The sequence below is a fragment of the Lissotriton helveticus genome, chromosome 3_2, assembly GCF_964261635.1.
Source record: "Lissotriton helveticus chromosome 3_2, aLisHel1.1, whole genome shotgun sequence".
Classification (NCBI taxonomy): domain Eukaryota; kingdom Metazoa; phylum Chordata; class Amphibia; order Caudata; family Salamandridae; genus Lissotriton; species Lissotriton helveticus.
The window spans coordinates 216,036,037-216,056,595 of NC_136062.1; the positions used below are offsets into that span (position 1 = coordinate 216,036,037).

A 20,559-nucleotide genomic window follows, 5' to 3' on the forward strand; every position below is an offset into this window, starting at 1 on the left:
CTCCAGACAATACCACAAAATGCCATTTCACTCAATTGTAATTTTTTTATATAGTGCCCTGAGGAGGTTCTGTAGTGCTTTGCGGCATGCCACTCCACTATACGTCACAAATCGCCACTCCATTACACTCTACTCCACATAGTGCCACACCATCACACACCACGCCACTCTACTCTACTCCATGTCACACAATATCTCTCTACTCCACGCCTCACAACACCACTCCATGCCATACAATGCCACTCTACTCCACACAATGCTACTCCATGCCGCAGAGACTGCCACTTCCCACAATGCCGCTTCACATCATGCCACTCCACCACCATAGATCTCACACAGGCAAGACCTATTGTGCTTGGCAATGCTTCTCATTATTAAAAGCTAAATGTAAAGAAGGAAGTAAGAGCAAATATAACACGAGGTATGCAAGACCCATGGATTGAAACTTACCGTATTTCAAATTATTTTCACATATACCAAAAAAATAAATTGAAAATAAAACACAGAATTCTCCAGCGGTCATGAACCACCAACTCTATTGGTCGCCAATACTGACGTCACCACAGCATTGAGGTGCTTTCCTTCCTTGTTCAACTCATGCTCGCTTTTAATTCAAGAAACCTCATGGCCGGTAACACCAAACAATTGCCATATCATCAAATTACTCACAACGTATAAATAGGCACTCTCAGTGTGCATGTTAATTTCCCATCAACCGTTCTGCTGGCTTGTCCACAACGATAGAAGAAAACTGTCCTGTATTGCCACCATGAGCCACAGTGTGAACGTACATAACAAGCAATGCAGACTCTCTTGAATGTAACATAAACATGCACATTTCAGCAGCCCAGGGCGCTATGCATTATAAGTAAGAGTTACCTTATGGTCTCCTCTGGAGGTGGTGGAGGTGGTGGTGGGAGGCCGCCATGCAGCAACTCAGCATCTTCAGACGAGATATGCGCTGTTCCCCCTTCGCTTGTTGTACTCAAATCATGAACACCATCCTGGGGCATACTCAATTCAGCGCTGGTCTCTCCGGTTCCAGATTCGCACCTGTACATGAACACGATGGATGGCTTCTCGCTGGCCTCTGTTTTGGTCTCGCTGAACCAATGGTGACGTTGGACTGGAGGTGGAGGTAACATGTGAATAACCGTCCCGTCCAGGCCCACCAGCTTTCCCTTCTCTCGTTCTCGCTCCCTCTCTTCCTCCTCATCGGTTTTCCTGCGACGGAAGAAGCTTTTGAAGGAAATCCAACGCTTGGGCTTAGCATCGACCACCCGGCGGGTCTCTGAACGCAAGACAGACTCTGCCTCCGTGGCTTTTGTGGGACTTGTAGGCTTGGACCAGTTGCTGAAGTGCCGCTGCAAAAGATTGCTTGCATGGTATGGTGATGAAGTGGAACGGGGAGGAGGGAATGGGGGCCCTTGGTCAGATTTCGGGGTTGTTGCAGTGTGCGGTCCACCCATCACAGGTTTAGCAAAGTTCATAGTGGTTGGCTTGGAGGATATAGCTTCTTTTTGTGTTTTCACGCAGGTGCCCTCTACAGGTCTGGAGGACTCAGTGACACCAATCGTCTGCGTTGTGAAAAGGGACTTGGGACGCACAAGGGTAGTGTCAGTGGTACCTGCATCGGGCGGGAGTGAGTAGAGCTCCTCCACGCTGCATGCTTTGGCACTAGTCTGTGGGGAACCTGGCGGAGACTGTGGTGGTTGGATGGAGGCCACAATCTGAGAGAGTACAGTATTTGCATTTTCCCTGTTGCTAATGGCAGATGGCGCCAGCGCCTGGGCTGGTTCTGTCTTAACGGGTTCTTCAGAAGTGGTTATCCGGCATTTCACCGGTGAGCTGGGGCCAGAAGTCATGCCTCTTGTAGGAGAGGTTGGACCTTTGTTGAGAGTGTTATTTAGTTCTTTCACCTTCTTGGCCACTGACCCCATTTTTTGTTCTGTGTTCAAGGTCTCCCCTTTGGCTTGAGTGACGTCCATGGGTTTAGCAACCGCAATGTCTGGCCCTTTGCCACCAGTCTCGATTTCTTCATATGTGCTGCTTATGATACTTGCAGTTTTCTCCTTGAAGGTCATCTCTCCATTAGTGCCTCGAAAGCTCTTGTAAATGGCTAGGTTATCGTATGCATTTGGATTAATCACGATGGGCACTTTAATGGCATTTTTAGTACCCCGGGGATATGCTGGTTCATCGTGAATTATAATGGGGAAAGGTGGCATGCCAGCGTTGTTATAGCTGTTAAACTTAATCTCTGACAAGTTTGGTGACTTAACTGGGATAGTTTTCGAAGAAATGTGGGTAGCAGTTGGGGATGTAGGGGCAGATTTATGGCTGCTCCTCCTTGGAGGAACAACTGGCCCGGAGCAGCCAGTTACTATCTCCACCTTGGGTATTTTCTGTCGTGGACTGGTGCTTGAGGTCCAAACTTCTTGGTATCGGATGGCACTGGACTTTTTCAGATTAGCATTTACCTGTCCAGACGATGGCAAGGGGGGTGACAAAGGTGTGCTTGGAGTACTTGGGGTTGTTGGACTGCTTTTTTGTTTTTGGTGGTCTAACTGCACATCTGATTGTTCGCTGGACATAGCTGCGGACACATCAACAATTGTGTATGGCTTGCACAAAGGTTGTTCTAAATTCACCACCCGGTAAGGCTGAGCCTGCTCTTCGGTGGGAACTATACTTATTGTCAGTGCCTGTCCTGTGACCTCAATGGGCCCTTTGCTACCATCTTGTTTTTCTGTTTGGACAGCAATCTTCCCACCCTTTTCCTCCAGTCTCAGAGCAAGCACCGCCTTATGAGTCTCCTGAACCTTGGCGATGTTTCTGTCGACTTTTGCAAGATCTTTGCCAAGCACATCACCACGAAGATTCTCATATCCAGGCTCGCTCGACTTGATGACTTTTGGGGTGCTGGGAGACAACCCTCCATTGCAGAGTTTCTGGGAGGAGTTGCTGATTGTTCCTGAGCGAGAGGACTCAGTCAAAGAAGAATCTGGAGACGTGGAATCCGAGGAGACAATGCTCTGCATGCTCTCTTGGCCATACAGAATAACCCCGTCATCACCATAGCCATTGAGGATTTCATCATAGCTATCATCATAGTCCACAGCACATATCCTCTGAAGAGACTTGTTCCTCAGAGGCACAGTATTCCATTTTTTGTCCACAGAGAACCTGACTGGTGACAATGTGTTGGCCCTGAAGTTGGCAAAGCGAGGCTGCCCTCGCATGCGAATCTCCATTGCCAACAATTCCTCGTCACTTTCATCCCAGCTCTCATGCTCTCCTTGGATACTGCCAAAGAAAGCATCGTCATCACTTTCGTCGCCACTGGAGAACTCTGGATAGCAAAAGCGTCCACCCTCATTACTGATCACTTCCTCGCTGCCACTTAACATCACATGCTTGCCTTGAGATTCCTTCATTTCACCTACCATACAGCTTGGGGGGATCTTCCGTTCCAAAGACCGCTTGTAGCAGTGGTTGATCCTTCCCAAGAAACACTCTCTAGAGTTCTTTTCCTTACACGATAGCTGAGGCGTTGTATCCAACCCTGCAATTTCCTTTAACACCTCGGTGAGTCCATTGTTATTGTTGTTGGGTATCTTGTTGACACGGTCATTGGTTTCATACCCTCTATGAACATGGCTATACCCTTCAATCTCATCATCATTGTTATTGTTCAGCTGCTTCTTGTTCATGATGGCCTTGTTCCGGTTCCACCCTGCTGTTTGCTTATTCTCGCAGTGCTCCGGCGTGCCGGTCTCAGCACACAAACCTGGCCCATCCATCACCATCATGGTCGGCTTCACAGCTATGGTGGGTTTCTTGGCCACCGGCGGTCGGAAATTGCCTGTGCTCCTTGTGCGATGGTTGTTGCTATGGTTGACATTGGTTTTTAGGTTGCTGCGAGAGAGGGGAGCCTTCTCGGAGGCCGGAGGAAGCTGGTGGAGGCTCTTCGGCTTGAAGCAGTTCTTACATTCGCCGGGTTTCCAGACGTGTTCAGTGAAGGTGCTACAAGCGGACATCTTTCCCAGTGTTGTGCATCAGAAAGTGTGGTTATCAATTACAACAAAGTGCTGGTTTCATCCATTTCTGTTCCCCATGATGTCCTCATTGCTTCACTGCCCCCGAAGCACACCTTAAACAAGACAAAAATGGGCATTAGAATATGTTTTAAATAGAATGTTAAAAAGCCTGAACATATTTTTTGTTTTTTTAAAAAGCAGCACATTTTGTAGAATTTCAAAACCATGTAAGGACGGTTATCTATTAGTAGAGCATTGGACTTTGCACCATAAACAAAGACCCAGTGAAGGACCTGGATAGCGAAGGCAAGGAGTGTTACATATTCTGACACACACACAAAAAAGGCCTTTTTTTATTATTTTATTTTACAAAATACTAAAACTAGGACAACGTAACGTAAAATACGACCCAGTATGGATCCCCTTACAACCCAGGCGCTAAAGTGACCACTACTTTAAAGGGATGAGCGCATGTGAGTGTTTACTCTAAACCAGACCTGGAGACATTAGTTTGCACCTTTGTATGAAAGTGGATTCTGGGAAACTCTAAGATTTAAAGCTTTCTTTATGCCTGACTTGGGAGCCCCAAGGAGTGCAAAATTCAGGGACTAGGATGCTGAGTGGGATTCTCGCTTCGGATAGTCTACAGTGGTCTTCTGCTTATGGAGAGAGTTGGCTGCGATGACCTCCTGGCTTTGCAGCAGGCAGGTGCTTAGTGCCCAAGGGAGCTGTAACTACCAACTCCATGAAGGTATATCTACTGGGGGCCAGATATGAACTCTGAAGTGGCAAGCTTTCTCAACTGAAACCTGGAATGTATTCTCTCTCTTCAAGACCATCTTTTACTGCTTGGTGTTTATGTGCAGTTTCATAGTGTTTTTACTATAAACCTTTCATGTCTCTCCCAAGCTAACATTTAAATGTTTACAAGGTATCCTCGGGGTCTTCTTAAGTGAAGCAGTGCCTGATTATACCACAACTACAACAAAATATAAATATTACATTTCAATTGGTAATTAGATGACGCTTATTTTGAAGCTATCAGAAGGAATTAACCATCCAAAGAGGCTATAAGATTTTTTATTGGTTCGTTTTTTTTAACTTGAATGTGTTTATTTTTGCACAGTAAAGTGTAATGGAAAATTCAACCAACTTCAAGTGTATCCGAGCAAAATGAATCTGTGTGTATGATTTTTTTTACGCTCGGGCCTATAAGCTGATGAGTTTTTGCAAGGCTCAGAGATAATTATTTAGTAGTGCCTCTGATAGAAAGAACAAACAAGTAAAAAACGAATACATTAAGAAAGTCTTATAGCCTCATTGGTTGGTGCAATCCTTCAGATATTTGTGAAGTATGAATGATCTAATTAATTATCAACCGATCAAAATAAACTCAAACAAAGGGTCTAAACCTAGAATATCGAAGTATCTCACTTCTTATTGCAATAGTGCCTATATATATATATATATATTCACTGAAAAAACCATAGGTTATAGACCATATATAGTTAGGAATTAGCATTTACAAAACCTTGAAAATTCACTGAAAAAACCATAGGTTATAGACCATATATAGTTAGGAATTAGCATTTAAAAAACCTTATATTACTCACACAAAACCATTGAAATTCCATATATAGTTAGTTGCACTAACTATATATCGCGCACCCGCAATCCACTGCTGATGATGTCACATATTACATCATTCATGACATGGTCAGTGACATCACTGATGACATCACTGATGACATCTCAAATGACATCACTGATGACATCACTGATAACAACATCCAGTGATTTTATGTTTCTGTAAAGTTTAAATATGTCTTACATATTGAAGAATGAGTGGATGTATAAGTGTCTGGACGAAGGATTTAGTAGGTGCATGACTGACTGTATGAGTGAGTGATTAAATGTGTCTCACTGAGTGCATGGGTTAGTGACTAAACTGTCTTAATTTGTGCATCATTATGTCTATTGTTCTGTAAACTGTTGCATGTGTTGATCAATAGCTATATGAGTAACTATATGGGTTATTGATTGATTGTCCAAGTATTTGTATGGGAGACTGAGTGTGTGTGTGGCTGGCTGGGAGGTGTGTGACTCTGTGCAGATCAATGTGTACTTATATCAATGATTGTATAACAAGGTAAGTATGTGTTAGTATATGTTTGAAAATATAAGGTGCTCTATGTTTAACTGTATTGACAAGAAAATGGAAGTGTGATTGATTCTTTACAGGACTGACTAGGTGTGTGAGTAACTCCATGGATGAGTGGCAGAGTGTGAGTGTCTGTATAGGTGTATGAGTGCATATGATAGTGTTGTAAAGATGAGTGATTGTATGTATGAATGATTGTATGGGTGAATGAGTGAATGTGTGTGTAGACGTAGGAATCAGTGAGTACATATGTAGTAACTAGTATTGGTGTGTCAATGGTTTCAAAAATTATACTCTGTATTTAACACTGGGTGAAACAGAGGTTATATTAAAATATGAGGAGATGCATTGTATTGTCACATGAATGATATCATCAGTGATGTGGTCATTGATGTCAAATGAGATGTCATCAGTGATGTCATCAGTGATGTCATCAGTGATGTCATTTGAGATGTCATCAGTGATGTCACTGACCATGTCATGAATGATGTAATATGTGACATCATCAGCAGTGGATTGCGGGTGCGCGATATATAGTTAGTGCAACTAACTATATATGGAATTTCAATGGTTTTGTGTGAGTAAAATAAGGTTTTTTAAATGCTAATTCCTAACTATATATGGTCTATAACCTATGGTTTTTTCAGTGAATTTTCAAGGTTTTGTAAATGCTAATTCCTAACTATATATGGTCTATAACGAATAGTTTTCTTACCTGTCGGTGTAGTTTTGCAGCTTGAAGATCTTTCTGGATTCACTATGCTGTGCATTATTCCGCGGTCTTGTGGTTGGGTCCGGATTCGTAGTCTTTTCTTTGTTTTTTTGTTTTTTTTTCTTTGCCCAGGTGGGCGTCGGCGTCACACCCCCTTTTGGGTGTATTTCCGGTGACGTCGGCATGCTTCCTGCGGAAGCTCCCACTCTTGGGCGCCATCTTCGGGTTCTTTTTTTCCGTGTTTCTTTCGTTTCCGAAGTAATGGCAATGTTCATCTTAGTTTGTATTTACCGCTTTGTACTTTCAAAGTCTATTCTTTAGTTAACCACCTCTTCTCTCTCCAGCCTCATCTTTCTGGCGGAGGTGGGTGGGTTCGCTAGTGAATCCAGAAAGATCTTCAAGCTGCAAAACTACACCGACAGGTAAGAAAACTATTCGTTTTGCAGCGTGAATCTTTCTGGATTCACTATGCTGTGCATAGATTTTGTAGCGGTTTCTCATCTCTGTGGCGGCTGGGTGGAAGATGAGCGTTGGGTGTTGAATATGTGCTGTAGCACCTTCTGTCCCACTTGAGCTTCCTTGTTCATTTGTATGTCCACACAGTAGTGCTTCGTGAACGTGTGCACCGAAGCCCATGTTGCCGCCAGGCATATGTCCTCTATGGGTGTGTTAGCCAGGAAGGCTATTGTAGCGCCCTTCTTCCTGGTGGAGTGGGCACGCGTCCCCTCAGCCAGTTCCTGTCCTGCCCGTTTGTGGCAGAGTTGGATTGTTTGTGCGATCCATCGTGCAATGGTCCTTTTGGTTACTGCTTTGCCCATGAAGCTGTTTGCGAAGGACACAAAAAACTGTTTCGTTTTCCTGTGCCCCTTTGTCCTTTCAATGTAGTGCATGACTGCCCTTCTGGCGTCCAGGGTGTGCAGAGCTCTCTCTGCGCTGGTTGTGGGTTTTTGGAAAAAACTCGGTATCTGTATCGACTGGTTCATGTGAAAATTGGATACTACCTTCGGCATGAAGTGTGGGTCAGTCCTCATCACAACTCTATCGTTGTGTATTTGTATGTATGGTTCTTGTAGCGTCAGCGCTTGAAGCTCGCTTACTCTGCGTAAGGACGTTATCGCAACCAGGAAGGCTGTTTTCATAGTTAGCATCTTTAGGGAGGCCTTGTGAAGTGGTTCAAAGGGCTCTTTCATGAGTTCCGTTAGGACTGTGTTCAAGTTCCATGCAGGTGGCGGCACCCGCTTGGGTGGTGCGATCCTTTTCGCTCCTTCTAGGAATCTCTTCACCACCTGTGATGTGAAGAAGCTCCTGCACGTTTCTCCCCTTGTGTAGGCTACTATCGCTGCCAAGTGAACTCTTAACGAGGATGAGCTAAGGTTCTTCTCCAGTAAGTGCGTCAGGTACCTTAGCACTGTGGAGTCCCTCTTCATCTTATTGTGGAGTCTTTCCTGTCTGCACCATATTGTGAATCTTTTCCATTTCGCAACGTAGCACTTTCGAGTGCTGGGCCTTCGTGCCTCCCGAAGTACCCTCAGGGTGCTTTCTGGTAGTCTCAAATGTGCGAACTCTATGTCCTCAGGAGCCACGCTACTAGGCTCATGCTCTCTGGCTCTGGATGCAGTACCTCTCCGTTCTGCATGGACAGTAGATCTTTCCTCCTGCTGAATCTGTGGGGTGCACACTGTGTCATCTCCATGATCTGCGAGTACCAGGTCTGTCTCGCCCACTGCGGTGCGACCAGTATCAGTGTCATGTTGCTCGCTCTGCACTTGCTCAGTACTCTGTGCATCAGTGGTATCGGGGGAAAGGCGTAGGCAAATGTCCTTGACCAATCTATCCATAGGGCATTCCCCAGTGTCCCCTCCTCGGGCTGCCTGGATGCGAAGTTTTGGCATTTTGCATTCTGGCGTGTGGCAAACAGGTCCACCGATGGTGTCCCCCACCTGTCGAACAGGTATCTTGTCTCCTGAGCATTGAGCTCCCACTCGTGGGATGCCGATGTCTGCCTGCTGAGCCAATCGGCTTGTATGTTGTCCTTCCCTGGTAGGTGTATGGCTAGCAGGTCTATCTTGAGAGGGATGGCCCATCTCCATATCTCCTGCGCCAGCGTTGAAAGCGGTGCGGACTGTGTGCCCCCCTGCTTGTTGATGTAGAACATCGCAGTGGTGTTGTCTGTTTGTATCAATACCTTGTGCTTGTACAGTCTTGTTTGAAAGGCCTTCAGTGCAAGGAAAATTGTCTTCAATTCTAAGTAATTGATGTGCTTTGTGGCATCCGTCGGTGTCCACAGTCCCCTCACCTTGAGCTCCTCCATGTGAGCGCCCCATCCCTTCAGGGATGCGTCTGTGGTGATGGTCACTGTTGGCGTTGGGGGCGTTAGAGGCTTTCCCCTTGCTATGTTCTCCATGGTCCACCATGTCATCTCCTTCTGCACTGCGTGCGTTACAACCACTAGATCCTCCCAACTGCCTGTAGCTTGTGACCATTGCTCCTGTAGCCATTCTTGAATGGGTCTCATGTGGAGTCGTACATTCGGTACCAGGTGGATGCATGATGCCATCATCCCCATGATCTTGCTCGCCGTCCTCACTGTCCGAGCTTGTCCCTTCCGGTAGAGGCGAGTTTCCTTCACCAGCGCCCTCGCCCTCTTCTCGCTGGGGAACACCTTGCCCTGTAAGGTGTTGATCTGTGCTCCCAGGAAGATCTTCACTTGTTCCGGCTCCATTGATGATTTCTTCCAATGGATGGAGAACCCCAGGTTTATGAGCGTGCTGGTCACTGTATGTGCGTGCAGCTTGCATTTCTGGTATGAGTTTGCTTTCACCAGCCAGTCGTCCAGGTAAGGGTATACATGTATCCCCTGCCTTCTTAGGTGCGCCGCGACTGCTGCGAGGCACTTTGTGAAAACTCTTGGTGCCGATTTTAGACCGAAGGCCAGTGTCGTGAACTGGTAGTGGCTTTCTCCCACGGTGAACCTGAGCATGTGCTTGTGCTTCCTGTTCATTGGGATGTGCAGGTATGCGTCTTTGAGGTCTATCGTGACCATGAAGTCCCCGGTCTGCAACTGTGGGAGCACCTCTTGCAGGGAGGTCATTTTGAATTTTTGCGTTCTTATGAATCGGTTCACGAACCGTAAATCGAGAATGGGCCTCATTGTCTCGTCTACTTTTGGTACCAGGAAGTATGTTGAGTATACTCCTGTGTTTCTTTCCTTGAATGGTACCCTTTCTATGGCCTGCTTCCGCAGGAGTTCTTTTGCTTCTTCCTGAAGGCACTGCAGCTGCTTGCTTGCTAGCGGCTTTCTTCTTGGTTTTCTGCTTGTTGGCCTCGCCTCCAACTCTATGCAGTATCCGAATTGGATAATGTTGAGGATCCATTTGTCTGATGTGATTCCTCTCCACTCCTGGAGGTGGAATCTTAATCTCCCTCCCACTGGTGTCCTGTGGTCGTGGGTGTCTAGTTTGTCTTGACCCATCTGTACGTGCTGCCCCCTGGGATCTTTTTTGTGGGTGGGCACACGGATTTTTTCGAAGTCACTTGGAGGTGGGCTGCTGGCCCCCTCTTCTATTTTGTCCTCGTCCATTTCTCCCTCGAAAGGACTGGCCTCTTTGTTGGTACTGCCAGGGCTGTTTCTGATGGCCCTGCTGACCCTGCGAGTCTGCCTGGTGCGTTTGCTGGAAAGCCTGGTGTGAAGTACCTGGCTGGTTTCCGCCTCTTCCGCCGGGCCTCCGTGACGGGGTGCCCCTCTTGTTCCCTCTGAACTGCAATGCTCCCATGGATCTTGCTGTTTCGTTATCCTTCTTAAGTTGGCTGAGTTGCTCATCAACTGTTTGTCCGAAAAGCGTACTGCCGTTGAACGGGGTGTTCAGGATGCTGTGTTGCACCTCCGGTTTGAAACCGGATATCCTGAGCCAGGCGTGTCTCCTTTCCGTGACGCCCATCATCATGAGCCTGCTGGCCGTGTCTGCCCCATCCAGAGCCGTCTTAAGGCAAGAATTTGCAGCATTCTTCCCCTCTTCAATTAGCTTTTCGGCTTTCTGCTTGGCATCCTGGGGCAAGTCCTTCACCAACTGTCCCAGTCCCTCCATGATTTGGTACATGTGTCTGTTCACCAGGGCGTTGGAATTAGCCATGCGCCAGTGGGTCGCGGCATTCCGTTCGATCCTTCTGCCCACCAGATCCATCCTTTTGCTCTCTTTATCCGGTGGCGGGCCCGAGGTAGTGGGTACGTTAGCCCTCCTCCTTGCTGTGGCCGTGATAATGGAGTCTGCGGAGACCGTGCCCTGAATGTAGGCCGGGTCCTTCGCGGCATGCTTGTACTTCTTCTCAGTTCTGGGAGTCACTGCCTTGCATGTTGCGGGCTCCCTGAAAGCTTCCTTCCCCTGAGCCAAGACGCTCTCGAGCATCGGGAGGAACTGGCTCCTCGTTTGTGTTGGGAGCAATGTTTCCAGAAGAAAGTCTGCTTTCTGCTTCTCTTCGTCGAGCTTGAGCTTGAAAGCTGCTGCGGCAGATTGTATCACCGCGTTGTAGGCCCCGATGTCGTCCGGCGGCGAGGGCCTCGAGGGGTAGGTGTCGACCACCTCCTCCGGGCTGTCGGTCTCGACATCGATGTAATCCACATCCTGAAGGTCATAGGGCGCCGACTCTGTGTCTGTCCTGCCCTCATCTTCCTCCCCATAGCCGTAGCTCTCGTGGGGATTCTCGTACTCCTCCTGGTCGTCGAACACCTCGACGTCCCGGTCTTGCTCGGTGACTTCGGCGACCTCCTCTTCTTCCTCCTCGACCGCCTCCAGCACTGGTGGCTTTGTCTTGTGAGGGATCGTGAAGGCCTTCATCCTAGCGTCGAAATCTTTTTTCCGCTGCATGAAGTTCTCCATCTCTGCCTCGAGGCGCCTTCTTTTCTTTTCCATCTCGGCCGCGTGTTCCGCGTCGGATGGTTCCGCCGGTCTCTTCGACGGATGGCTCGTCGCCGTGCCTCTCGGAGTCGAAGTTTTCGACGTCGAACCGGATATCGGGTCTCTGGTCGTCGCCGACAGTTTCGGGTCTTTCTCCCTCGTCGATCGATCCTTTTCGGGGACGATTTTCGACGTCTTCTGCTGATCAGCAGCTCTCGGCGCCGGGGACTCCTTCTCTGAGGATCCGCTGGGCCTGGGAGTAGTCGCGGACGCCGCCTTTTTTGGCGTCGGCGCTTTCGGGGTCTTGCCCTCGATTTTTCGAGACTCAGAGTCTCTCGGGTTCTTGGGGGCCGAAGAGTCTCCTACCTTGTCAGAAGTCTTCGTGTAATCGGTCTCTACGACCGTGTAGCAGTCGTCTTCGGCGGCAGCGTTGTCTTCTTCCTCGGAGGACATCCCCAGCTCGTAGAGCGACGGGGTCGGGGCCTTCCCCTGCAGGGTGGCGTGTGCTACCCTCTGCCTCTCTCTCACACGAAGGGTCTTCGGGGTGAAGGCGGAACAGGCGTTGCAGTCTCCGCTTTCGTGGTCCACCGGTAGGCAAAGGTTGCATACCGGGTGCTGGTCTTTCTGCGCGTACTTGTGGTGGCAGTTCCGGCAGAACTTGAACGGCGTGTTGTCCATCCTCGAGCGTCCAGGGGCTCTCTGGTCGCGTGTTCGTCGACGGTCGTCGAAGATCTGGATGGAAAACGCCTTATCTTTGCTTGTCTTTCGTCGGTGAAGTCCCCTGGAGTCTTCAGATGACTTCTCCTCGTCTTTTCTGTATTTTCTTTCTTCTTTCTCCAAAAATGTCTGGAGCCCAAACGGGAACGATCCAGACCCGACCGCGGAAAAAAAGAATCTGAAGATGGCGCCCAAGAGTGGGAGCTTCCGCAGGAAGCATGCCGACGTCACCGGAAATACACCCAAAAGGGGGTGTGACGCCGACGCCCACCTGGGCAAAGAAAAAAAAAAAAAAAACCAAAGAAAAGACTACGAATCCGGACCCAACCACAAGACCGCGGAATAATGCACAGCATAGTGAATCCAGAAAGATTCACGCTGCAAAACCTATGGTTTTTTCAGTGAATTTCAATGGTTTTTTAATAGCAAATATCATAAGCTGTCGAATGTCAAGTACGTGGTAAGTGAAAACATTTTCGTGTTTATGCACACTGATCTGCTTTGAATGGTGTCCCCCCCCCTCATTTCTATTAGGAGTACTCTCTCTTTCCACATAGTGAAGGGTAGTTAACGCAGGCCTTTGCCCCCGTTGTAATACGTCGTGCCTGCTTCTCTCTCCATTTGATTGATTGTTATCCAAGTATTTACTGTTTTAGAATTGGTTCTCTTTGGTTCATTCTCTATTTACAAACAAACACAGAGTCGCAATACTCTGTTTAGTCTTTGCAGATAACGAAAAATCGTGTAAAAAAAAAAGAAAAGGAATCGAGCAAAATCAGTAGGCCACTAACGGGATCTCTTTTTTACCTCGCTAAAATAGAAACATTAGGAACAACCCCTCATGACAAATACAAAACTAGTGAAATGAACTGAACTCCACACAATGATGGCTGCAAAACAGCTCGGCTCCGCCACCCACCCCGCCCAAAATAACGATAAAGAGCGGCTGCCATGATTGGTTGCGGAATGGCCACGACGGAGCTACGAAATGGTACTGCTCTCATGCTAACCCCAGCTTCAGTCTGAAACATCCAGAAACACTGTAGACTACCAATTCGATCAGTTCCGGTAGCGCCCCAATGTAACCCGGTAGAGAAGAACTAGCCCTCCCCTCTTTGACTGATGGTTCTTGTTGCCTGTCCCTTCTGTTGTCATTTAACAGAACTATTTAGCCTGCTGAAAGGGGTTGTGTTCCGACCGCTGGTTGGTGGAGACATTTTGACTATATTCTGGACCTGCGTTGTCGCGTAATGCGTCATATGACGCGCCGCGTTAGCGCATCCGGAAGTCATCCGGGGCGCGCAGCGCGTAACGTAAGCATAACAAGTCATGTGACTTGTTAATAAAACTTTTCATTGGTTCATTTTACTTTTCTTATTCTAATGATGAAAGGCTTGGTCATATGACCTAAAAATTACGCTTTTTATTACTTCCGAACATTATTTTTTCTTAAATATATGTTATAATGTTCCAGGCTAATGTACTTTCCCGGAAAATTTACAACTGTCCTGCAAGTAAAATATATTCTTTTTTCGAGAAAAAGAGCGTTTCTTCGTCCCATGACGGAGCCGTTGAGCAAAAGAGGGTCGACCTGCTGTCTTAGTCGCCGATACGCCTGAATATGAGATTCTTATCGATCACTTTATGTTGCAGGAATAGAAAACACAACAGCCCTTGACCATTTATCTTTACTGCGTTCCTTCGTATTATACCTTTTACCCTTCATGTAATTGGTCTGCTTTATTTCACTTGCCTTTTAATGATTCTAAAACAGTGACTATTATTAAAAACTTTACCAATGTATATACTACTACCATGTTTTCTTTTAAAAACCTTTATTGTGAAAATTTCATTATACAAATACGAGCCTATAACCACGTGGGCCGGCCACAGAGCAAACTGTAATCGTATATGATGAGTAGACATTTACACTGTAGAGGAACGTAACGGGCGGGCCATTAGGTTGCAAGAACTAAGGTGTCTAACAGTTACGGAATCGGTGGACGTACATTTTATAATTAAAATACGACAGGGCCAGTTACAATAAAATTATCTAGATATACATTTGCGGGCAAGTACCATGGGTGACGTTAATTCGAACTTTCAATAGTACAGTAATCAATAACACATCAGAACTTAATATCAATAGGGATGTCGAAATATTCAATCAATTCTCGTCCCCGCCCGCCATGTGCTTCAAAACTGCATACGTATCTCGTGATTTCAAGGTTCTGCAACCAGTACACAACAAGGAGTTACGAGTCCCATTTATTCCGGCGCCATTTTGGGCGAGGACGGGCAGGTCCAGGATATAGTCAAAATGTCTCTACCAACCATCGACTATGATGATGTTCATATGCTGTATTTATTAGAGTAACACTCATCTGTCCACATGAAATTAATTTGCCACAATCTAAACATGTCATTTTAATCTTTCCAAAGTTCTTCTAAATATTTGGGACCGTTTCCCTTCCCTCTGATGCTGTCAGTGCCACTTCTTTGATGAATGTACTAGCAGGTCAGGGGTTCTCCTCCAAATCTCTCTTTTATGCAGCACTATAATTAATTGGTGCCACCTCTCCATATGACGATGCATGGTATAGTTACCATAACTATATTTTTTTTCGGTTCCTCTGGAGAGTTCATCGTGGCAGATGAAGCGTGTAACGTACCGGGCATTTACCTTTTTTTGCATGTACAGGAAAGGAAAAAAAAATCGAGCGTCCGAGTTCTAAGGTGTCCCAGGGCCATTTTAGTGGACCAGGCCCAAATCCAAAGAACAGGCCGCCATTTTGAGAGTCCTGTTGCAGCCGCCTGTCGCTGTAGCATCAAGAGCAGCTGAAACTCAGCTGAATGGCAACTGAAACGGTAAAGGGGCGCCCCACTACAGCAGACGAGCCTCCACCTAGGAAGGCCCGTTCACGCCGCCTTTCCCCCCCCCTCCCCCCCTTCGGGCACCCCACGCCGTTATTCGGAGCAGTATTGTAGGATGGCCACACCAGTGCGGCAACTTGCTAGACATCACCTCGGTGGTAACCGAATCTCAACGCCTTGTGGTGTCTTCTATTCAGAAAACATTGTTATGCTGCCTTCGACCTATTCGCCGCAAGTGCGCACACAACTCAACTGCATAGCTTGCTAGACACCACCTCGGTGCCATCCGGATCTTGGAATCTCAGCGCCTCTTGGTGTCTTCTCTTCAGAAAATATTGTTGCGCTGCCTTTGGCCCCATTCGCACATCGGTCCGCTACTGACGCCATCTCACAGGCTAATGGGGCGCCCCACGCCGACTTTCAGCATTGTAGGATGACCACACCAGTACAGCAACTTGCTAGACATCACCTCGGTGCCATCCGGATCTCGGCGCCCCACTGCAGATGAAGTGCCTCTCAACTATGAAACCACCACGGTGACATCCGGATCTTGGCGCGTTGTGCTGCCTTCGGCCTATTCGCACATCGGTCCGCTACTGACGCCATCTCACAGGCTAATGGGGCGCCCCACGCCGACTTTCAGCATTGTAGGATGACCACACCAGTACAGCAACTTGCTAGACATCACCTCGGTGCCATCCGGATCTTGGCATCTCAACGCCTAGTGGTATCTTCCATACAGAAAATATTGTTGCGCTGCCTTTGACCCCATTCGCACATCGGTCCGCAACTTAGACAACACCTCGGTGCCATCCGGATCTTGGCATCTCAGCGCCTTGTGGTGTCAGTCAGAAAATATTGTTGCGCTGCCTTTGGCCCCATTCGCACATCAGTCCGCTACTGACACCATCTCACAGGCCAACAGGGCGCCCCACGCCGACTTTTACCATTGTAGGATGGCCACACCAGTGCCACAACTTGCTAGACACCACCTCGGTGCCATCCGGATCTTGGCATCTCAGCGCCTTGTGGTGTCTTCTATTCCGAAAATATTGTTGCGCTGCCTTTGGCCCCATTCGCACATCGGTCCGCTACTGCCGCCATCTCACAGGCCAACGGGGCGCCCCACGCCGACTTTCAACATTGTAGGATGGCCACACCAGTGCGGCAACTTACTAGACACCACCTCGGTGCCATCCGGATCTTGGCGCGTTGTGCTGCCTTCGGCCTATTCGCACATCGGTCCGCTACTGACGCAAACTCACAGGCCAACGGGGCGCCCCACGCCGACTTTCAGCATTGTAGGATGGCCACACCAGTGCTGCAACTTGCTGGACACCACCTCGGTGCCATCCGGATCTTGGCGCGTTGTATTGCCTTCGGCCTATTCGCACATCGGTCCGCTACTGACGCCGCCTCACGTGCCAACGTATTTTCTCCGCATTTTATACCCTATGCCGCATAACAGGTCATGTGACTTGTTTATAAAACTTTTCATTGGTTCATTTTACTTTTGGTTTCCTAATGATGGAAGGCTTGATCATATGACCTAAAAACAACACTTTTCATTGGATGAAAACTTTTTTATTTTCCCAAACGATGAAAGCCCCACCTTGTTTCTGGATGTTTCAGACTGAAGCTGGCTTCAGCATGAGAGCACCACCATCTCGTAGCTCCGTCGTGGTCATTCCGCGAGCAATCATGGCAACCGCTCCCCACCAGAAGCCTACAGGAGTCGGGGGCCCCCAAAACTTTTGATAAATCCTCAAGGCGGAGGGGACGCTTTCGAGAATGGGGTCCAAGACCTAGCAGACAAGCGTCCGATTTCCAAGGTGTCCCAGGGCCATTTCAGTGGACCAGGCCCAAAAAGAAAAGAGCCTGCCGCCATTTTGAGAGTCCTGTGACAGCCGCCTATCGCTGCACCGCAAGAGTGGGCGCAACTCAGCTGAATTGCGGCTTTTGACACAGTGGACCAAAAACGGACGGAATGGCAACTGAAACGGTAAAGGGGCGCCCCACTACAACAGATGACACTCCACCTGGAGAGGCCCGTTCACGCCGCCTCCCCCGGGGCGCCCCACGCCGTTATTCGGAGCAGCATTGTAGGATACCAAAACCAGTGCGGCAACTTACTGGACATCACCTTGGTGCCATCGTTCTGCTGCCTTGGAACTATTCGCACAACAGTTTGCTACTGATGACCCACCCCCCGCGACGCCCCATGCCAGAAATCTGGACGTTGTGCTGCGTTGGGACTATTCGCACAGCCGACCGCTACTTCGTTGTTTTTCCCTAAAAATGTTTATATGTTATTACTGTTTTTGTTTTCTTGTATATATTTATAAGTTATTAAAGTTTTATAATCTTACTACTTTGTTGGAGTGCTATATATTTTTAATGTGACACATAATTGTAAAAACTTTGATGTACAAAGAGTCATCCCTGGAATCTTCCGCTTCAGGCTCGGTCCCCTCCCCAATCACAATACAGGATGGTTTTCAGATAATAGGAACGCGTCTGCTGTGACGGATCTCATCGAGTGTGGGCCTTGATCTACTATAACTCCTTTGAAGAGGGGTGATTCTTTACAGCTGGGGCCATAAACTACATCTGCAGGGCTAGCTGATACCCTAGGACCGGCCTGGACAATCGGACACAGAGGAAAAGGAGTGTCAGAGGGTGCGGTAGTGAATAGGGCGAAAGGGAGGTGTCGGGCGGGCACAGGGTGTGATTCTCAGGGAAGAGCAGCGCAGATGGGGGTGGTTTATTACCCATGCATAAGACAGAGAGCGGGGGTGACCACTGCCTGGGGGAGATGCTTGCGAGGGTGGGGAGCCATGCTAAGGATCGACAGCGTGCAGAGAGTGGGTCTGGTCAAGGCATCTAAAATGGCTGCCGTGCACGACAAAAGTGTGGCATTTGAAAAAAGGCAAGATGGCGCAGACAATCTTTTCAACACTTCCTGATTTCCTTCGAATCGAACGTTAACAGACGTTGGGGCATATTACCAAAGTTAAGCGATATTTATCCCTAACGATGCTTAGCAACGATTTTTTTACCGCTAAGCATCGTCAGAAATTATCGCAGATAAACCTTGCTATTATCAAGGTTTATCGCAAATACGATAAAAAACGACCGCAATGCATTAATATCGCTGAAAACTCAGCGATATTCATGCATTACCGAGCTAATGCTCTTAGCCATGTTATCCACCTCCCATTGGATAACATGCCTTAGAACTGCTCAGGGCAGGTGCTAGCTTTTGGAGATATTCGCGCTTATCGCGAATATTTCCAAAAGTTGATAATAGGAGATAGCGATGTTAGCGACTGTTTCCAGTCGCTAACATCTTGGCATGCCCACTTTGCATGTCATTAGTGATAAATATCACTCACATGCAAAGTGGGGCCCAAGATGGTCGCTATCTCCTACTAGCCGTCGCTAACTGGTGTTAGCAACAGCTAGGTAATACAGATATAATTTTATCTCCGCGAAGCGGAGCGCTGTTACAGATATATATTTTTTTTTAACGTTAATTTCTCAAAATCCACTGGAGCACATATATTGAGACCTAGCAAAGGCACATCGGACTACCAGTCCCTACAATTTTGCCAAGTTTCGTGCAAATCCATTCAGCCGTTCGATTATTATTATTTTTATTTTTTTTTGCCTCGCGGGGCCCTTTTAAAACCTCCACATCAAACCTAAGAGGTCAAGGAGGATCTACTATGCCCCCTTATGGTCATTTGCCCCTTCGCTTTGGCCTCCTCTTGTCTCTCGATCCTACCGAGAGACAAGATGGTGGCCGCTACGGACTGTTTGCAATGTTTACAGACGCCGGAGAACCAATCAGCTTCGCAAACCTCCGTTACGCGAAGCGGAGCGCTGTTACAGATATATATCTTTTTTTGAACGTTAATTTCTCAAAATCCACTGGACCACATATATTGAGACCTAGCAAAGGCACATTGGGCTACCAGTCCCTAATATTTTACCAAGTTTCGTGCAAATCCATTCAGCTGTTCGATTATTATTATTATTTTTTTTTTTTGCCCCGCGGGGCCCTTTTAAAACCTCCACATCAAACCTAGGGGGTCAGCGAGGATCTACTATGCCCCCTTATGGTCATTTGCCCCTTCGCTTTGGCCTCCTCTTGTCTCTCGATCCTACCGAGAGACAAGATGGCGGCCGCTACGGATTGTTTGGAATGTTTACAGACGCCGGAGAACCAATCAGCTTCGCTTCACAAAGCTCCGTTGCGCGAAAAGTACGCGAACTGGAGCGCTGCCCGGTCCGCTGTTACAGATATATATCTTTTTTTGAACGTTAATTTCTCAAAATCCACTGAAGCACATATATTGAGACCTACAAAAGGCACATCGGGCTACCAGTCCCTACAATTTTGCCAAGTTTCGTGCAAATCCATTCAGCCGTTCGGGCTAAAAGTGAGGCCAACCGCCCTATGGAAAACTCAATGTTAAAAACACGTTTTGGGACCCCCCTTTTTTCTCGGCCCCCCCTTGACGAACCCCCCCCAAATTTTCAAGGGCTGCTCAGAAACAAAATGTGCCATTTTCCTGAAAATGTCAGCCAATTCCGTCCACAAACGCCAAAGTTATTAGACATAGAATTTTCAAAAATCCCATAGAGAAAAAATCCTAACTATATATACCTACTGGCGACCGCCAGTAGGTAATATATATATATATATAGGCACTATCACAATATTACTATATTAAAACAAAAATATATATATATATATCCACACAAACCTCCTCCGAGTAGAAGAAGCAGAGACCACACAGGGGAATCCTTTGGAAGCTCTTTATTGGACCAACAGGGCATAATGCATTTCGGCGTGGAGTGTGCCCTGATCAGACACCCTTCTCACTTGGAAATCACGGACACCCTCCTTTTGTGCTGCTACGATCCTCCCCCTGAGATTGCTCCCAGCTGCAGTCCGATGTCTGTAGACTGCAGCCCCCCGAATGCATCTTGGTGGTGAGTACCAAAGGCGGAGTCCGTGCTCAATGAGCGCTGGAATATCGGGCAGGGGGGGGGGAAGAGGTTAAGATGTTAAAGGTGAGTCCATGGTCCTCAGGCTTCCTCAGGTCCCCATAACGTTCTAGCCTTTCCGTACAAATGTCATGTATGCATATATAC

General features: G+C 47.6%; 1 protein-coding gene across 2 annotated transcripts in view; it reads right to left on the bottom strand.

Annotated features, from left to right (window-relative positions):
* PEAK1 (pseudopodium enriched atypical kinase 1) overlaps nucleotides 1-20,559 on the bottom strand; it is a 720,838-nt gene that overhangs the window by 53,085 nt on the left and 647,194 nt on the right. For both annotated transcript variants that reach the window (XM_078685075.1, XM_078685076.1), the window contains one exon: nucleotides 880-4,153. In XM_078685075.1, the coding sequence (XP_078541201.1) occupies nucleotides 880-4,040 (3,161 nt within the window). In that variant the 5' untranslated portion in view covers nucleotides 4,041-4,153. The remainder of the gene's footprint in view (nucleotides 1-879; nucleotides 4,154-20,559) is intronic.